Source organism: Podarcis muralis, chromosome Z, assembly GCF_964188315.1.
Source record: "Podarcis muralis chromosome Z, rPodMur119.hap1.1, whole genome shotgun sequence".
In the NCBI taxonomy this organism is placed as follows: domain Eukaryota; kingdom Metazoa; phylum Chordata; class Lepidosauria; order Squamata; family Lacertidae; genus Podarcis; species Podarcis muralis.
This window is the reverse complement of record NC_135673.1, coordinates 24205231-24223848: the sequence shown is the minus strand read 5'-3', so window position 1 is coordinate 24223848 and position 18618 is coordinate 24205231. Positions and strand designations below refer to the sequence as shown.

At 39.9% G+C, this 18618-nt stretch overlaps 1 protein-coding gene across 4 annotated transcripts in view; it reads right to left on the bottom strand.

Annotated features, from left to right (window-relative positions):
• Positions 1-796: 796 nt before the first annotated feature.
• The window catches only part of ZC3H12B (zinc finger CCCH-type containing 12B), a 37306-nt gene continuing 19484 nt past the window's right edge, over positions 797-18618 (bottom strand). For 3 of the 4 annotated variants that reach the window (XM_028714572.2, XM_028714571.2, XM_028714570.2), the window contains 5 exons: positions 13774-14495; positions 12540-12679; positions 11449-11683; positions 10889-10995; positions 797-8896 (listed from right to left, as the gene is read on the bottom strand). In XM_028714572.2, coding sequence (XP_028570405.1) covers positions 7476-8896; positions 10889-10995; positions 11449-11683; positions 12540-12679; positions 13774-14369 — 2499 coding nt within the window. In that variant the 5' untranslated portion in view covers positions 14370-14495 and the 3' untranslated portion in view covers positions 797-7475. The remainder of the gene's footprint in view (positions 8897-10888; positions 10996-11448; positions 11684-12539; positions 12680-13773; positions 14496-18618) is intronic. The other variant, XM_077922451.1, reaches the window with a different exon arrangement.

Here is an 18618-nt window from a genome sequence, read left to right as displayed (position 1 = left end):
GGGGAGGAAGGAAAAAGATAAGCCCTACCCTAGCTGAACCCATGAATTCTTATTCCCAAATTATATTTCTTCAGAGAATTTAACCCATACAGCAAAGCAATAGAAATCCGATCCAAACTTGGATGGATGAGAGACAGGGAGATATAAAACATTAAAGGGGACTGGACCCTCAGTAGACTTAATGCATGAATGAACCCATTCAATTCAACTGGGATTCCCACCTTTTCTTCCTGCCCAACCCCTCTATTCCAAATCAAATGTAGCAATCAAGTGGAGTAGCAGCCTTTATTAGTGAATAAACCATCACATTACAAGGCTTGCTCTAGAATTGGATGCTACTGGATTCACTCACTGATTACCCCACCAGCAGTAATTCAAGCTCCTCGTTTCTATGGTTTATAGGCCTCCTGCCACAACCCACTGTATTGTGAAGATCAGTGAGGCAGCTGAAATCAGATGAAAATCCTCTTCCAAGGCCAGGTAGCATGTTTCCAGCAGTGGGTGGGGAGGCAAGGCTGCTGAAATAGGATGAAAATCCTCTTCCAAGGCCAGGCAGCATGTTTCCAGCAGCGGGTGGGGAGGCAAGGCTGGGCTGGGACAAAATGGGGGGGAAAATCTCACAAAAGGAAAGAGAATAAAAGGTTGCATCCTCCAGGCCTGGCTGAGAGATTGGCACGTGGGTCCTGAATCACTGGTTTAAGACCTATGGCTTAAGGCTTCAATACAACTTCAAATTTGCAAGATTTAGACTGGCGGGTATTGGCCACAAAAAGAAATGCACAAGAGACTTGAGAGGTACTGACCAAGTGACTCAGTTTATTGAATACATTAATATAAATGCCTAGATACAAAACATCTACACAAAACCTGCTAATGGGGTGGAGTGGAGAAAACAAGGATCCCTTCCGCCCCCACCATAACCACCTTTGAGATGCATTTAAACAGAAATATTTGCTGCCCACACCACTCACCAGAAAATTAAAGGTCAAAATCCAAGCAAGCTGGAAGTGACTATTAAGCTGTTTCATAAATAAATGGGTGCTTGCATTCTTTGAGCATGAAATGACAGTGACATTTGTACTAGTGTGCACATGCGCATATACATTGCAGCCCTGTCACAGAAAATTAAAAGATCCTCAAAGTCACGAACTTGGTGATTGCTGAATATCCACTTATTTCTGTTGCTGACTATCCACTTATTTCAGTGGACTCTGTAAAGCTCCTATTAAAGTTACGCTAACATGGTGACTCATCAGCAGTGGTTGATTGACTACAATTTCTGGCAAGATTTCTAACATTTTTTGTAATGCTGAACACAAAAACATTCAGAAGTCCTGTACGTGTGATGCTTGTAAGCTATTATTTGGCAGATCAAAATATACCAACACTTCACAGATTATTTATCCAAGTGACTAACTTGGCACTAATGACTTCTCTGTAGTGAACCCTACAAGTATGGGTTCAAATTTGTGCCACTGTCTTGTCTTGCCCTGACACCATACACCTCTTAAGGAATCCACTCTAGTGAAAAAAGGCTGTTTTTTCATTGGTACTATGAAGCTGCTGAGTGGTATCAGGCCCTGTGGAAAGTCACTACAGTACGTCATTGGTTAAGTATTGCAGAGAAATGTCTACAACTGAATTGCAAGAAAACAATTCTTAAGAGGCCCGGTTCATAGTTAACACTAAGCCAAACTATGGCTCCGCAAGCAGCAGATACCCATAGTGAAAATCGCAACCATTTCACTCTGCCTATTCTTCTGCTACCACAATACCCAGAGCTAAGGCACAGTTTGGCTTAGTGTTATATGTGGTTTGTCTTGCTCCCAACATATAAGGTATGTTCTTTCTTTACCACTCATGGTTTGTTGGGGGAAGACAGGCCACAAAGCTCAGACCCACATCCAACATACTTATGGCTTAGCTGCAGGTAAGGTTGGCTCCAGGTAGCATATCAGCTGAAAGACCAGATTTTCACTCTGGGTACCCACACGCTTGCTCATTCTTGTTTTGGCTTGCAGTTACATGAAAACAGGGCCACTGTTGTGTAAGCATTGATTTTCACATTTTAAAGGGAAAGCATGTTTTCTGTCCCCTGCAAGATGTTGCTTTGGCGATTATCTCAGCCATTTAATATATATATATATATAAAACTTTTTACAAAACTTACACACATGCCCATGCCTGTGGATGCCTGAAACATGCAGCTGTATAGAAAAACATTGCACAAAATATTACACTGATTACAGACACCACATGCTGGCCCTGACCCAGCTGTAGCTGCACTGCCCCGACATGGGGATGTGCATTCTCTTCGGCATAAAACAGCACATCCAACTAATTCAATGGAGTCTAGATTGCTATCATGATGTACCACCTGCCTCTGTTGCACTTGTGGAAGCCAGCTTCCCTGTTTGCATTGCTCTTGCTGGACCAGGGCAATGGGCTGTAAAGTCTATCTTCACTCTTTGTCATTGAGACTTACATTATATTTGGGTCAACAAAAAAACCCAAAGAGATTTTATAAATTTTTACAACAATTAAACAGTTATGTTTAGTTCTACAAATTAAGAAAAGCAAAATACTGCAGCTCAATAGTACAATAGGATTAATAGTAGTCAAATATGTGTGTACAAGCAGAAACACAGAACAACATTTAATATTTACAAAATTACTTAAGATTGCTTCCTAACCTACCTTTTGGGTTTTTCAGACACAACTCAGTTGCCTAACTGAACATTAACTACTCTTCAATAATAAATTAAGAGAAAATTAAAATATTTTACAAGTGAAAGATTGCTGTTACCTGGGCTATTTTAAATTTATATATAGATACATATTCTGTAGTTATTTGGTACACAATTTAAAAAAATTAAATACTGTACTCTCAAAAAGAGCATTTTAAAGTAAAGTCTTATATTTACAATGTAGGCGACTGTGACTTGTTTTTATACCATCCCTTCTACTTTTAGAAGAAATTCTGCAATAAGAGATGAAGGCAGTGAAATGTCAGTTTTGAACTGGCATGGGGAAAGTCTCCCAAGAGAGAAAGAGAAAAAGAGAAGTGGATCAAGGCATAAAGGAAACATATATAAAAAAGTTTCACTGATGAAAGATAATTGACAGGCAAAAGATTTGCATACTGCTTCAAAATTTTCATTCACTTCTTCCTTGTACAGCAGAAAAATTTGGGAACCATTGTTTAGGAAAAGCTGTGTTACAGTAAACCACTTCAACTTCACAGCAATATTTCTTCCCAAGAAAGCATTCAAAAAAGGCTTGAAATGTTTTTCAATACAGAACAAAACAATATATAAACCTCCTGACACACGCACACAAACAAAAAACATTTACTGACGGGAACAGTAAAATATTTTAGAACCCAATAAAAGCTCTCAAGGTAATTTCAGCCCAACATTAGGTTTGCTAAAAAGACTCTTCCAAGATCCCCTGCAAGAGTTTGCCTTAACATAGGAATAAAATGGAGAACATCCATTTTTATACATACAGAAACTGATTTCCATGCAAGAAATTGTGAGCACACAAAATTCCTTATTGGACCTAAATCATACAATAGTTATTTTGTTAAGAAGAAAAGCAGGATGTACAGCAATTTTACTGTAACTGTACAAATATTAACATCAATATTATTAACACTGATGCTTTACAAAAAATATCAATTGCAGGAATGCATTCATTTAATAAATAGACTTAATATAACCTATGCAGAGTAGTGTTCTTAAACACACACACTAGCTGTGCACATTATAGTAATAAAGTGGATTTGAAAAGTTACCTTTGTTTTTTCTATAAATTGTTAAGTGCCCATTTTAAATAAAAAGGTTCATAATCTGTGATGGGCTACTCCCCTGTGACACACAGTGCCACAAACATAGTGATGAAAATACAATATTTAAGCTAATCTAGAGATGGCTTTTGTACATTTTTTTTTTATACAATCAAGAAAGATACAATTTGTATCAACAAACAAAAGGTCGTTTCTGGATATTTGAGGCGTTGCTCTCAGCTGCTTTTACACCACACGAAGGAAGTATAAAATAAATGCAACAATAAAGGAATCCCATTCTGACAAAAGCTGGCCAATTTTATTTTTTTAAAAGATGTTTTCCAGATTTAAATGCAGGTATCTTTAAGGGTTATGTTGGTGCACAGATTAAAGCTACAGGGCTGATCTGCATTTCTGCTGTTTGCTTTTAAAAGATGAGAGGGGACAATTGATGTTCTGGACACCAGCCCACATAACCGCAAGCCAACATGGTGTGTGCCATTCTGTTCTAATGCAGATTCAGCCTCCTGCTGAAACCCAACCTGCAACCATGACAAACCACCTGTTTGCCACTAGTTCTTCAGCAACAATTTTCTGTAGCTACCTGGAAAAAGCAGCAACTTTTGTGTTTCATCATTAGACCCCCAGGTATTCTAACACTTGAAAATAAATGCCTGGGAGTGTGCTCCCTGCACTGAGTGAAGCAGCAGCCCCTTCCCAAAGAATGCCATCTGGCACAGGGCTGGTGGTCAGCCACTCTTTCCTATATTTTGAATTACTATTGAATAGTAGTAATTGTTTCAATTAGTATGATTTTGTTGTTTCCTTTACCTGCATGCGACTGCATTTGATATAATATAGACTGCAATGTTTCATGTTTTTTAATGCTACTGTGATTATTGTTACTCACTTTGAGCTCAGCATTTGAACTCGCACCACTTTTTGAAAACCGATTATGGCATCATGAAGGCAGGGGACCTTGAGATTACAAAGATACTGTAGGTAAACCAATATCCTCATCTTGTACTGCATTTAGAAGTGTGTGTCAAGACAACACCTACCAACAGTCTTGGGTCTTCAGTTGTGCACTCAAGCAGAAGCACAGCAAGCTAGCAAAGTTTGCTTGCCCACCCTTTTGCCACCATTGTGCTGCATGCTGTTATAGGCACTGCCTGGCCCATCCTGAGCCCAAACACTCTGCACCCTGTGTGGTTGTAGGCAAACAGACTGGATCAGCATGTGACAGAATTATTACCACCTGTTGAGCTGTCCAACTTAATGCAAGCACATCCCTCTTGAAGTGTACTCAACACAAAATAGAAATGGGCCACCAGCAGCCATTTTAGGATTAGTGCAATCAATCAAGTAGAGGGCTTGGGGTTTCCTTTGGGTTTTTTTAGACTGGGATCAACATATAACCCAAAAGCAGCTTGCAAGCCATTATCAAAACACCAGAAACAACCCTGACTGCAGCCTCACGTTCCGTGTGTTTCATAGTAAGAAACATTTAGGCAGTGTCACACCTTCTCATGAAGAAACAAAAGGCCAGAAACCAGGCCTTCTCGACTTTCATGAAAAAAAACTACAGTAGAAGTCAACAAGTCCTAGCTCGAGACATATCGAGTTAGTAGTGGTTCAAAATGTTGAAATACACATTTGGATTTAAAAAGGGTGTCCAGTCAGTGCAGCCTTAAAAAAGAAAACAAAAGAGCCACCACCGCCATAAATGCCTCTTATAGGAGACATTTAGCTACTAAATTGCCCACCCTGGAGCAAAGGATACTCATGTGCAAACATTGCCACCCATAGAATGATGATTCTGGCCTGTCAAACAGGGAGTTCCAGGAAGCAAATGCTCACCTTTGCATGGATTTCAAAGTGCAAAACTGAAGCAAGTTTGCAGTAAACCCAATTCTAGAGCACCCATTTGAAAACTAGCCTGCTGTCCAACACTAATAAAAATGAACTGGATTTTTAAAACTACTTTGCATATTTGTTCATTGGCATCCTCCAGCACACGTTCTCGGCATGTCTTTGGTCAACGCACAAGAACAGGAAAGCAGAATTCAGATTGCAGATTCTACAACTTCTCTGCTTTCTGGACTGTACTGAAAAGGCTAGAAATGCCAATTGTAATGATCTGTAAAAGCCATAGGCGTGCACATAGGGCATGCTGGTGTGCTTAGCAGAACAAAACAAAACAAAACTGGATTGTGATGAGGATAGAGTATGGAGTGGCAACCCAGCTCCCTCAGCTGCCACTGGGGAAGCAGTGGGGCAGGGAGAGACAAAGGTGCAAGAGAGGAGAGTAGGGAAGCAGATGAAGGGAGACACAGGCAGGATTAAAAGGCTGAAATAAAACTGGAATGTATAGGCAGTGTCTGCCTGTGTTTGTCTCTAGAAGTGGACAAGAAGAAGTTGCATATCCATTCCAGCCTTTTCTTTCTGCTTGTATCTGTTTCTGTTTCAGAGCTCTGTCTCTGTCAGAGCTCCACTCACCACCTGTTACTCACATCTGGTGGGCAACGTCCCATTCTACACAACAGGAACATGAAAAAATCTTAATCTGCTTTGGTCAATTTGGGTTAGCTCATACAGATCATGAAAACTGACTGTATTTTGTATACACTTGGTAATCACTACACCACAGATTTGGCATTTTGTGCCTCATTTTCTATGTTTGCATATTTAAAGGAAGGTTTAGTTGTTAATTTTAAAAAGTAAGTTTAATTAAGTTTTAGTTTCCTTAGTTAATTTGATAGATAAAAATAATGTCCTTTGTGACTGAGTATGAGTATATATTCAAGAAATGTTCACCTTAAAACTTAAAATCCCTGGGTGCACACCCTAATGAAATGTGTTGTACACGCCTATGGTAACAGTGCAAAGATTACAACAGTATTTAGCTGAGAATTATTAACATGTTTGCAAGCCGGCCATGTTCTTTTTCCCAAAGGGCAGAAGCTCAAGCTATCTAGAAGGTCCAAGAGAAACATTCACTGCTTCCCAGCCCCAGCCCCATTCCCTTCAAGGTTGGGCAATGCTCCTCATGTGCAAAAAGGTATTTCCACTGCACAAAAAGTGTATTCCCCAGAGAACTAAGCCTCCCCACAAAAGCCGCCTCATGCTGGAGCCACTAGATAGGTGCAAAAGCCCTCTGTGAAACACAAGGCATGTCAACTGACTGGGCTTGTTTTATTGTAGTTCTGTGAAGGATATTTAAGAAGAGCAGGCTTCTGCTTGTGAGGATGTCCAAGTGCACAGAGTTTATTGTAAAAACCCAATGTTATGTTGGAGCAACATATGTCAGTTAATACTGAAGACTATACAATGAGTCATGCAATATAATTGCTGTTTTGAAGGACCTGTTTTGGACATACCAACATATGACCTTTTTAGATTCAATAAATGATACATCCATGCATAAGGTATGCACTTCCTGTAAAATGCCTTTTTCAAAAATCCCTGCTTTAAAAATCATTAAATACTCATATTTATTATACAATCTGCTTTTTCAAAATGCTTCATGCATATTTTAAATATAATCACTACAATAATATACAGAATTGTATACTGCAATTAAAACCTTTTAACAAACAGAGCATATCACCTGTCATTTTTAGAGATCTCCAGAATGTACAGAATTTTCAATTATTTATCTTTAGAAATTCAAAATGAAGGATCTTTATTAACGTCCTGTTCTCAATTTGGCAACAATCATAGCTGCCAACTGTTGTGCGTCTGTCATGTGGGGATTCTTCTCCATCACCGAGAGGACAACACTAGCTGGAAAAATATTACAGAGATTCTTATAGGTTTGATACTGATGCTCTGGGATTATGTGTGGTTCTTGTGGATCACCACAGATTCCAACCCAAGGATTCCTCCAGATCTGCTCCATCTTCTCTGGAACACTTCTCACCATTACAGGCTCATAAGATGGTTGCATGAGGTTGTTGCTCAGTGGGTAGGGATGGTAAGGGTAGGTATCGGTCGGACATGGCAATGGATCCCAACTGGCATGCTGCTCTCGACAGAGCGGTGGCCTTTTTTGTCGTGTGGGATTGCTTTCATAAAGACGCGAATCAGAAACGCTATCCATTCTCGTCATAACGAGGGCACGACTTGGCTGGGTAGTGGCTGATGGGTGAACGTTTGGAGGCACAGGGTAGTCCCCTGGGCAACTGGACCTAGCCCCAACAACTGGGTGTTGGATGTGCAGTGCTAAATGGGAAAGTGAATGCTTGTGAATATGTTTAGACCCTTCAGGGCTATAGCTCTGAACTCTTGTTAAGGACTCATGATAACCATGGGAGAAAGGCTGAAGGCGGCTTTGAGGTGGGAGTCGGTGAACCTTCACACTGTCTTCTGGGCTCCCATCCCCCAGACCCATATATAAGTCTGTATATGAGGAGTACGAATCATTGCTTGTATGGCTTAAGCAACTGTCTGGACAGGGGCTTGAATTTCTTGAGTATAAACTTTGGTCTACATCAGCCCCATAGTAATCTGTGCTATGCATGCTACTAATACTCAAATTGGAGAAGTCACTGAGCATTGAATAATAGCCATGGTCCCCCAAAGACTCATACTTTGGGTACTGATCTGCATAGTTCATTGAAGAGCCATGGCTATTAGTGACCAGGATCGGAGGATATTGTACACTGGCCATGTGTTCTAGTGAGGATTTCTGATGTGTGAATTGAGATGAACCAGGTACAGGGCTGCTTGCTGACCGGGTATTTAATGCCCCAACAGCGTGACTTTTGGAAGGTGGAATGGTTGGGACGCTTAATGCTGAAACAAGGGAGGGGACAGAATTAGCCTCAGACTTCCGCACCATTGAAAGTCTATCTTCGGGTTCCACAGGAACAGACCGAATGCTTGGATCTGACTGACGTTTGGGAGCAATGCGCTTCACTTCTGAAGTTATTTCCCCTTTGGAAAGGGCTGCTCCTGTGCCACATTTAGCCAGTGCTCCTTCACTCATCGTTTTCACAGCGGATAATTTGGCACTGATGCGAAGCTCATCAGCTACGGATCTCAGGGGCTGGTTTGCTCGTTCCGGGTGGTAATATTTACACTTGTGTCCATAGGTGCATTTCTTCCCTGTTGGGGAAAAATCTCCCATATTAGGCATGGTCTTTGCAAGCAATATCTAGCTAAGCACAGGAGGTTGTGTCAGAGTCATACTTAGACTAGCCCAGGCATCCCCAAACTCGGCCCTCCAGCTGTTTTGGGACTACAATTCCCATCATTCCTAGATAACAGGACCAGTGGTCAGGGATAATGGGAATTGTAGTCCCAAAACAGCTGGAAGGCCGAGTTTGGGAATGCCTGGACTAGACCCACTGAACTCAATGGACTCAAGTTAGTAATGAGTAAAGGTTATAGCCAATGCTAGCTAGCCCTGGTCAAAGTAAGCCATTGTAATTAATGAAAATGATTAATTTGGGTCCATTAATTTCAGTGCATCTACTATGAATAAAACTTAGTTGGATACAATTCTTAACTTGTTCACTGATTTCAATGAGTCAATTTGGAACATGACATAGATGGATACAACCCAAGGTCCTTTAAATGCATTGTAACAGTCAATGCTAGAATGAACTATTAACAGCCATCACATTTCCTTTGTTAGCAGACCCAAATATGTGCTATATATGTTCTACAATCCAGTCACTGTATCTATTTATCTTACTTAAGTGATATAAACCTCCCTGAAGGTAGCAAGAGCAGGTACTGGTGTGAGTCTAATAAAGACTCAGGTTTAAATTCCCACTCATAGAAGCACAGGGAATCACCATATACAGATTAGGGCCATTAATCTATCAAGCCTAACACTGTCTGCTATGATTGGCAGCAACTCTCCAAGATCTTCCACATGATCCCTGATTTTATTTTTAAACAGTCAGCTTCATGCATTATCATATTTTAAAACGTGCACATGATGTGCCTTTAGGTCACCATCTCTCTGATTAACTTTTGACACAAAGGTGTTATGAAAGTGAAATGCAAGTGTGAATATGTAAATCCCTTAGGCTACAGGTCTATGCACAACAGGGAGTAATTGCCATTAAACTCAGTGGGACTTGCTTTTGAGTAGACATGCACATTAGACTGTGCAGACTGTGCAGTAAAAGTCTCTCAGCCAAGACCACATAGTGTTACTCATTAGGAATTTAACAGAATGGATCTGCTGACTGTGGATGCGCTGGGAGCTTGAAAATGAACAAGGGGAGGGAGAGGTTTAATTGTCAAATATCTAACTGGGCTTTAAAACTTTATTTAACGAATACTGCCCTTTAATTAAAAATAATAATCAAGGGTGGTTTACAGCTGTTAATTGACTCTCTGTGGCCTTAATACTGGATTAGTTAAATGACTTTTTGAGCACAGGAGAGCTTTGAAAATATTTCCAAACACCAAATTAAGTTCCAACTGTATTTTCTTCCAGACTTTTCCAAGAAATGCTAATGCATGTAAACATCCCTCTAAATCAGTGGTTCACAATTAGCTAAGTACTGCAAAAGCCAAGCCATAGACCCCCTACTTTTGAAAATGTTGATACATCTATGGTAGTTTTCATTATGTGATTGTGGTCTACGGATTGGGAACCACTGCTCTAAATTAACAGAGCCAAGATGTGACATTAAACACATGATTGGCCCTTCCATTCTTAGTTTCTGCAGGGTGCAAGAGAAGGGAAGGATGGTTCTGGGTCACATGTGGCAAAGAGGTAAGAGGAAATTTAACTCTTTGCCCAAACTGCAGTCCCTCTCCGAGTCCTCCTCTTTTCTCCCCACCCTGCTCCCAGCCACACGTACGCAATGCCAAGATCAAGCAAGCAAGAGCCAGTTACCTACCTAATACCATGTCTTTGGTTTAACCATGAAAGCTTTTTTTTTCTTAACTCAGCAGTGCACTCAGCAGTCCCCACACTTCTAGAAGCATGCTACACCTTTCTGTCCTACTCAAGCTTCTTACATGATTTCCAATACAGAAAACACCTCAGATGACCCACTATGATTTTTTGCTTTTTATCAAGGTTATTAATTTTATTATTCTGATTCCCAAAATAGTCAAGTGTGACACACTCACCGTAAGGACAAGGTTGCTTTTTGTGTTCAGGAACAACAGGCCTTTTCCTTAAGAAATTTTCAAGGCTGGGGCCATGGCGTCCTAATGGGTCGTCTGGTGGCATAAACCTGGAAAAACCAAGAGACCAGTTTTACCTGCTAGTATTAAATTTACCTGACATGGTAGACTGGTAACAATACAATGGTTAGGAAAAGGCTGGGAAATACCCAGTTTGAACCTGGCCATAGCTATGAGCTTGGCAGGTGCCTGAAGGCAAACTAATCTCTATCAGCTCCCCCCACACCATCTCAGAAAGGAAACTGTAGAGTAGGAACCAGTGGAGAAAGGCCAATCGAAATCAATAGGGGACTGGAGTCCCTTCTCTGTGCAGAAAAATGAAATAGGTGTGTGGCATTCTAGTTTAAAAGAGAATAACAAAAGGGAGTCACTAATGGTCTTACATTGCCCTACCAGGCAGCTTCTGTTTAAGGATCTATGAAAATGTAGACGAAGTCAAATACTCAAATCTCACCAGATAAACATTAAGCATTACTATTCTACTTGTAAATAAAGAAACCTACTTATCATTCACAAAAGAATACATCAGGAGCCGTTCTTCTACAAATTTCTTCCATTCTGGCTTTTCATTTTGAAGGTCACGGTAATTGTCATTTGACACAATGATGCCATCAGACTCACACGCCAGTTTCACTATGAAACGGTCATCATAACAGACAACCCGTCTCCCTTGAACTCTTCGAGATGGGGTGAAAACAAGAATTTTTTCCTTTTCCAGTTTGTGTAAAATATCTTGATCTGAAAAACCAGGGTTATATAAGAAACTGTTAATAGCAAAGTCCCTTATATAGAAATATGCTTGCTCTCTATGTTTATCTCAGTATCTGAGATATTCTTCAAGAATTGTACAAGAAGAAGTGTTTGCACACTCCCCAAGAGCATAAAAGTTGGTGTGCCAGTGCTTTGCTCTGTAACAGTGGACTTCAATCTTGGGTCCCCAGATATTTTTGGACTGCAACTCACATCATTCCTAGTCACTGGTTGAGATGGCTGGACATAATGGGAGTTTTACTCCAGCAACACCTTGGGGCACAAGGCTGAAGAGTCTCCCTTCTGGGGAATAATCTCACAGTTAAACTTGTTTCAGTTTATACACCATGACATTTTATATTATGGTTCAGTCTATGCAACAAAAAACTGTAAAGCTGCCTTGTATGGAATGACCTTGCAGACACAGGTGAGGGGAAAATGCATGTAGGTGAAGTGGAATGGCAGAGGAGGAATGGAGCACTCAAGCCCTCCCATCCATGCCCAGAACAGAAACTAAGTAGGCTAGTCCTCTATTCCCAGCACAGAAATGCCATAGACTTTTGCTCCTTTGTCATCCCTCAGAAGGACTGTTAATACTTCTGCAGGCTAGTAACTTTTGCAGGCTTATGTGCAGCACGGATTTAAAGTATGAAGTGTAAAAAAATTAAGAAAAAATAACAATCTAGTGGCTTAGAATATGAGCAACTACCATGCATGTGTGTACAGCAAATGCTCTGATTCAGGTCCTTGGCCCCATTCCAAGAAAAGCCAGTGTCTAGCACAGTAATTATCCTCGTCCTAGTAATGGCAATTGAAGAAAACAAATGTATGTTTGATTTGCCACCTGTAATTGGTGCATCTGGTCGAGATTGCTCTTTCCTCCATGTAGGCACAAACACTGTAATATCTTTATGACCTTTCTCCAGAAACCAGTCAACAGCTAACTGAATCCCCCGACAGGAAAATGCTTCTTTATTGCCATGACTGAAAAACAGAACAAGTTAGTTTAGCAAGTACTGATCATAAGTACTGCAATGAGATTTGTTTTTTCTAAAATACATAAAGCCAGAGAGACTAGTGTTATGTAGTGGGGCAGAGTGTTGGACTAAGACTAGGAAAATCTCAGTTAAAGCCACTCACTGTCTCTCAGGTTAACCTACCTCACATTAGACTATGTACACCACCCTGAGCTCTTTGGAATATGGATGGGACTAAAATGTAGTTTAGCAAATAGCATTAAGCAGACTTATAGAAGGAAAGAAACCTTTTCTGGAAGTTTAGTACCCACTTTAGAAAGACACAATTTTATTTCAATGGGTTGTAACCACCCCTGCTACAACTCTTGTGCTCAGCAAATTGTCTGTAAATTTTAAACTGCTTTTCAGACATGTATTTCAGAGAGTGAATAATGCCTTGAGAATTTACTAAAGTGATTCCATTCTTACCTATAAGAATAGGCCTTTAAATTCCATTGGACTTTAATTACTCAAGTAAAAGGAAAGATTTTCTATTCTGTGATACACTGTACAAGATGAACAGTACAGTCCTATGTATGTCTACTCAGATGGAGCCCCAATGAATTCTCTCAGAGAAACATATACAGGACTACAGCCCTAAAAATCTATTAAACAGCCAGTGGCATAGCATGGGGGGTGCAGGGGGGCCGGCCGCACTGGGTGCAACATCTGGGGGGGGGGCGCTCGCACTCGGAGCTCTCTGCCCCTACCTGGCTCACTCACTCTCTCTCACTTAGGGGGCGCAAATTACTTGCCTTGCCCCGGGTGCTGACAACCCACGCTACGCCACTGTAAACAGCTCAATTTTTAGTTTTTAAATACAAGTGTGTAGACTTAAGGCTCATCTTCTTCAACAGGTCTTTGAGCTCCCATGGTTGATTAAAAGGGCTATCTCAGTTGAGTTACAGATGTTGCCTTTTAAAATCTATTATGCTATCATTTTTAATTGGATGTTGTTTTTAATAACAGAAAAGCAAAGTGTGTATATGAAATAAAACAAACAAATACATATGCAGCATAATTAGTGCATTTCTTAGAAGTATTCTATTACTACTAAAGTACCTCATTGCCACATTACTTCCATCAATAACGATTGGCCTCAAGTTGTCAGAGCTGTCTACCACCTCATCTTCCAGAGACAGCTCAGGACTAGCAACCTCCTTTGTACCTGCAGGACCAGTGGCATTTCCACTACTTGCTTGTCCTTCATTCTCAACCTTGTTTCCAAGTCTCACAAGCTCAGCCAAAATGTCATTGGTAAGAGCATCTGCCCCCAGCTTGTTCAACACAGCTTGAATCTGATCTCCAGGATACCCCAGTTTCAAAGCAAAATCAAGTTTAGATTGATATTCTTGACTCAAGTTTGCTTTATTCTCTTCCGGTTTCAAATCCTGAAGGAGGCTACTCTGTGAAAAACTCGGACGATCCAAGCAAGGAGAGCGGCAAAGTTGTCGATGTGGTTTGTGGGAAATCTCTTTATCCCTCAACTGTGCCTTGCTGCAGCTATTCCTGAAGCCAGGCTGCTCAGGTTCACTCTCAGAGCTTGTCCATTCCTCAGATTCGGTGCTACGATCCCCACCATCTTGCTCTTTAGTCCTCTCTTCTTGGGAGCGGCTCTTCTCCATTTTCAGCCTTTCCACCATAGACCAGGCCGTCATCACGTTCACCTTCTGGCCAGATTTCTCTTATGGCCAAAGTAGCCCAGAAGTTGTACGCCACTGCATCTTGTTGACATCACTAGGCTGGGTTTGATCTGTGATATACCCCAAGCCAGAAATATGTCCCTGCATTATGAAAATACACAACATGCATAATTAGATTTTACTGACTAATGCAAAATAATTATGAATCTTACAAAACACATTTTTAGATAATTTGAATACAATAGAGTTTGTATTACTTCCAAGTAAACTGAATTCCCTTACCCTCACTCTCCAAAATAAGTGCATTTAATACAGAGGCGTGGTTTGCACATCACATTAAACTTTAACATTGGTTAACACTCATATTTTGTTTCAGGGAAAGAAACACAAACATGACAAGACTCTGGCTTGTTTCATCTGCAGAGGAGCACACTGGGAGCACACTTAGATTCCTGCATTGCAGGGGGTTGGACTAGATGACCCTCAGAGTTCCTTCCAACTCCACAATCCTATGATTCTGTAATTCTGAGCAGCACGCTGCTCATTCATATTAAACAGTTTATAGTCTTAAATATGGTTTAATGTGGCATATGAACTGGGCCAGTGATGGCAATTATACCAACACCACCCACACAGTAAATTCACTGTTTCAAGTTAATGCCCTGTCAGATAGCTGCTTGTCACAGTGGCTGTTGTGAATAAGAAACTGTACTCACAAACCAGGGAAAACAAAGAAAGTTCACCTTCACACACTGAAAGAATGCCTAAAGAGAATATGGGGTGCACTGAATAATCCTACTACCCCAGACCAACCACAATACCATGCACATTTCTGGTCACCACACCTCAGAAAAGATACTGTGTAGTTGGAAAAGGAGCAGAAAAGGACAACCAAAATGAGCAACTCCATTAAGGTGAAAGGTTACAACATTGTAGACTTTTTAGTTTAGAAAAAAGTGAATAGTGGAGAACAAGATATAAGTTTATAAAAACTATGCATGGAATGGAGAAAAGAGACAGATAGTACTCTTTCTCATAGTACTAGAACCTGGAATCATTTAATGAAACTGAATGGCAAGAGATTCAAGACAGGCAACACATCATTTAACTATGTAATTTGTTACCACAGGATGTGATGATGGTCACTAACATAGCCGGCTTTAAAAGGGGATTGGTAATAACTATGCGTTGTTTGTTTAAATTCAAATTCAGAACAAGCAGGGATCTGAAACCACAGATTGGTCCTGGCTTGTTCTCACTAACCATAATTAAGGCAAACCAGTTAGGACATCTTTCGAAACCATGTAATTAGTTTAAACAGAGAAGGGGGTGCGCTTCTGCTTTTCTCCTTGTGGGTGAAAAAGAAAAGACGGAGTGTAACAGCCCACAGCTTAAAACGATTTGCTCACATAATGCAGGGATGGGGAACTTGTGGTCATTCAGACACTGTTGGACTCCCACTCTCATTAGCCCTGACCGTTTATTTAGCCATGCTGGCTGGTGATGATGAGAACTGAAGCACAACAACTGCTGCAGGGCCAGAGGTTCCCCATCCTTGACACTGTAGGAACTATGGCTTATCATGGTACCTGAGTATGGCTAATGCTGCACAATAGTGTGCAGCATCTCTGTTCAAAAACGGAATCTGAAGGTTGGCCCCAAAAGCTATGCAGTGATCTATATGTGAATAAAGCATTCCGGATTCTATGGCTGATGACTGAAATGCATGAGAAGGGCCTCATGCAAGAAATTCCAGATGTATTTCCAGAGTACTTCTCCCAACCCTTTTTGTATTATTTTCTTTCCTGTATGCTCTGAGGTATTAAGAAACAAAGACCTATTTAGGAACTCAGAACATTTGTATATTTTATATTTACTCAGCTGTTCATTATTCTTTTTTTAAAATGAACTGTTCATCCACACTGTTAAAAAGCCAAATCAAATAACTGTTTCATTTCAAAGTATAAATCTTTATTCATTCTTCCTCCAATAGAGAAAAAGAAGGCACACTCTGCAAAATCAAAGCAAGTCACTGGAGTCAAGAGGAAGCGTGGTAAGAATGAATTCTGCTAATGCAAATGTATCTCCCTATATTAAAAGCATATTATTTACTGTACATACTACTGAATATCAGTACAAGGGCAAACAAAACATAATGGCACCTTTCCTCACTTTCCTTGCCAGAGAAACATAACTGGAAAAATAACTGTACTTGTGGAACCTCTTCAAAACTGACATTAATCTTTTGAAAAACTTCTTTTCAATGACCACTTCACATCCATTATATGTGGAAGCAGATCTTTGGCAAAACAACCATAAAAGGGGAAAGGTAAGGTGCTTTGAATGGCCAATGTTATATCATGACATGTATTGGTAGACACTGTTTTTTTAGCCCTGCACCACAATTTGTCTGTTTTAGCAGCAGATTAAGAAGTGAGAAAGATAATTGCAACAGCTGTTTAAGGGAACACAGAACTATCTGGGAAATAGCTGCTGAGGGGTAGCCAAATATGCTGCCACCATACCTGCTACTTCTCCCCCCCCCCTTAGTATATGCTCCCCTACTCCCTCCTGTACACAAAGGAGATCAAAAGCACCTGTTTTGTGTTTAAGTGTCCTCCACAAAGAACTTACAATTGACTTATGTGTTTTCAAGGGATAGATAGAACATTCTGAGATGCTATGCCTTAAAATGACTGAGACACAATCCTATACATCCCTACGAAGCAGCAAGTCCCATTGAATTCAATGTAATCAGAGTACATGGCACTTTGCCCCCATACGCCTAGTGACTACTTCCAGGAGCTTTATATATTTACTAAATAGTATTAAAGATAAAATAGTGCCATGCACCTTCCTAGTGGTCCTCTCTGAGGTTGGTGCCCCCAATTCCCATTCCACAAGGATACTGTTAATCTGGTGATCCAATCAGCATCAGTGCACACCATACCACAAACCGGCCAATATGCCAATACTCATTAGATTCCAATCAAGGTTTGATTTTGCTCAGTAGCAACCCAATGTAATAGGGAATAAAGTTTATACAATAAAACTTCAGATTTGTGAACTTATGACTGTAACAAATCACTCAGCTTATTGCTATAAAAAGTTTAAAATTATTATTAAATGTTATAAAATAATATGAAATGGAATAATGAATGATATAGATCTTATGTAGAAGTTATATAGAAAATGAAATCAATAAAAATAACACAAAATAAAATATTTGAACATGAAGCAACATGCATAATTAGTTTTAAAACAACTTAAAACAACTGGATATAATTTGCATATGAACTACTGAGCAGCACTTCATTTTCATTTCACTTTTAATTTGGATACTGCCTTTCTATATTGCTATGCAGAAGGCAATTTATAAGCTGTAGAAACAACAAATTATACAAATACAAAATATACAAAAGATCACACATCATAATAATATGATCTAATGCAATTAAGTCATATTTAAAATTGACTTTAAAATGAACAACTTATATCAAAAAAGGAATATTCAATAATCCATATAGGATATAATAATACATACTAAAATTAACTTTCAAAATACCACCAAATAATAATTAAACAAAAATTCACTCTCAATAACTAAAATAAATCATGACTATGCCATAGTCAATAAAAAAAGCAAAGTGCCAAAACCTAAAATATAATGTAAAAAGACTGAACTGAGCAATGAAGTCACATAGCTTATAAAATCACAAGATAACTGGTCCCCTTTCCAGGTCCAATATCTAACAAAACTGCCAAAGCAATGAAGGTAAATAGCATAACTGTAGCCCACCCAGCCATGAAACATTTTTTAGCATATTGAGTCAATAAAATTTCAGTCACCAGTTTTAGGGTAGTCGGATAGGCTTCGTAGTAGCTTAAGCAAAGCCAGGCAGATAGCAGGCAACACGGAAGAAGAAGAAAACAAGCAATCTCCTCTCTCTCCCCGAACGGAGTACTGAGTGAACCTTTTAGCTTTTTCAGCAATGGATCCAAGGGGGTGGACTTTTATGCATAAAATCTAGAGATACTATCACAAACTATCTGGGAGGGAGGGGAACTGGGACTCTGCTTTATCAGTAGTTCCTCATGCAAGGCACCGTGACACATTTCCAGCATTGGTTTGCCAGAACTTTTTTGGCACAATAGTTGCTGTTTTTTCCACTACTCTGCTGATAATACCAAGGTTTTCAACAGCCTTATCTAAAGAAGCAGTATGTACAAAGATTCAAGAATCTTCCACATTAAAGATACAGGC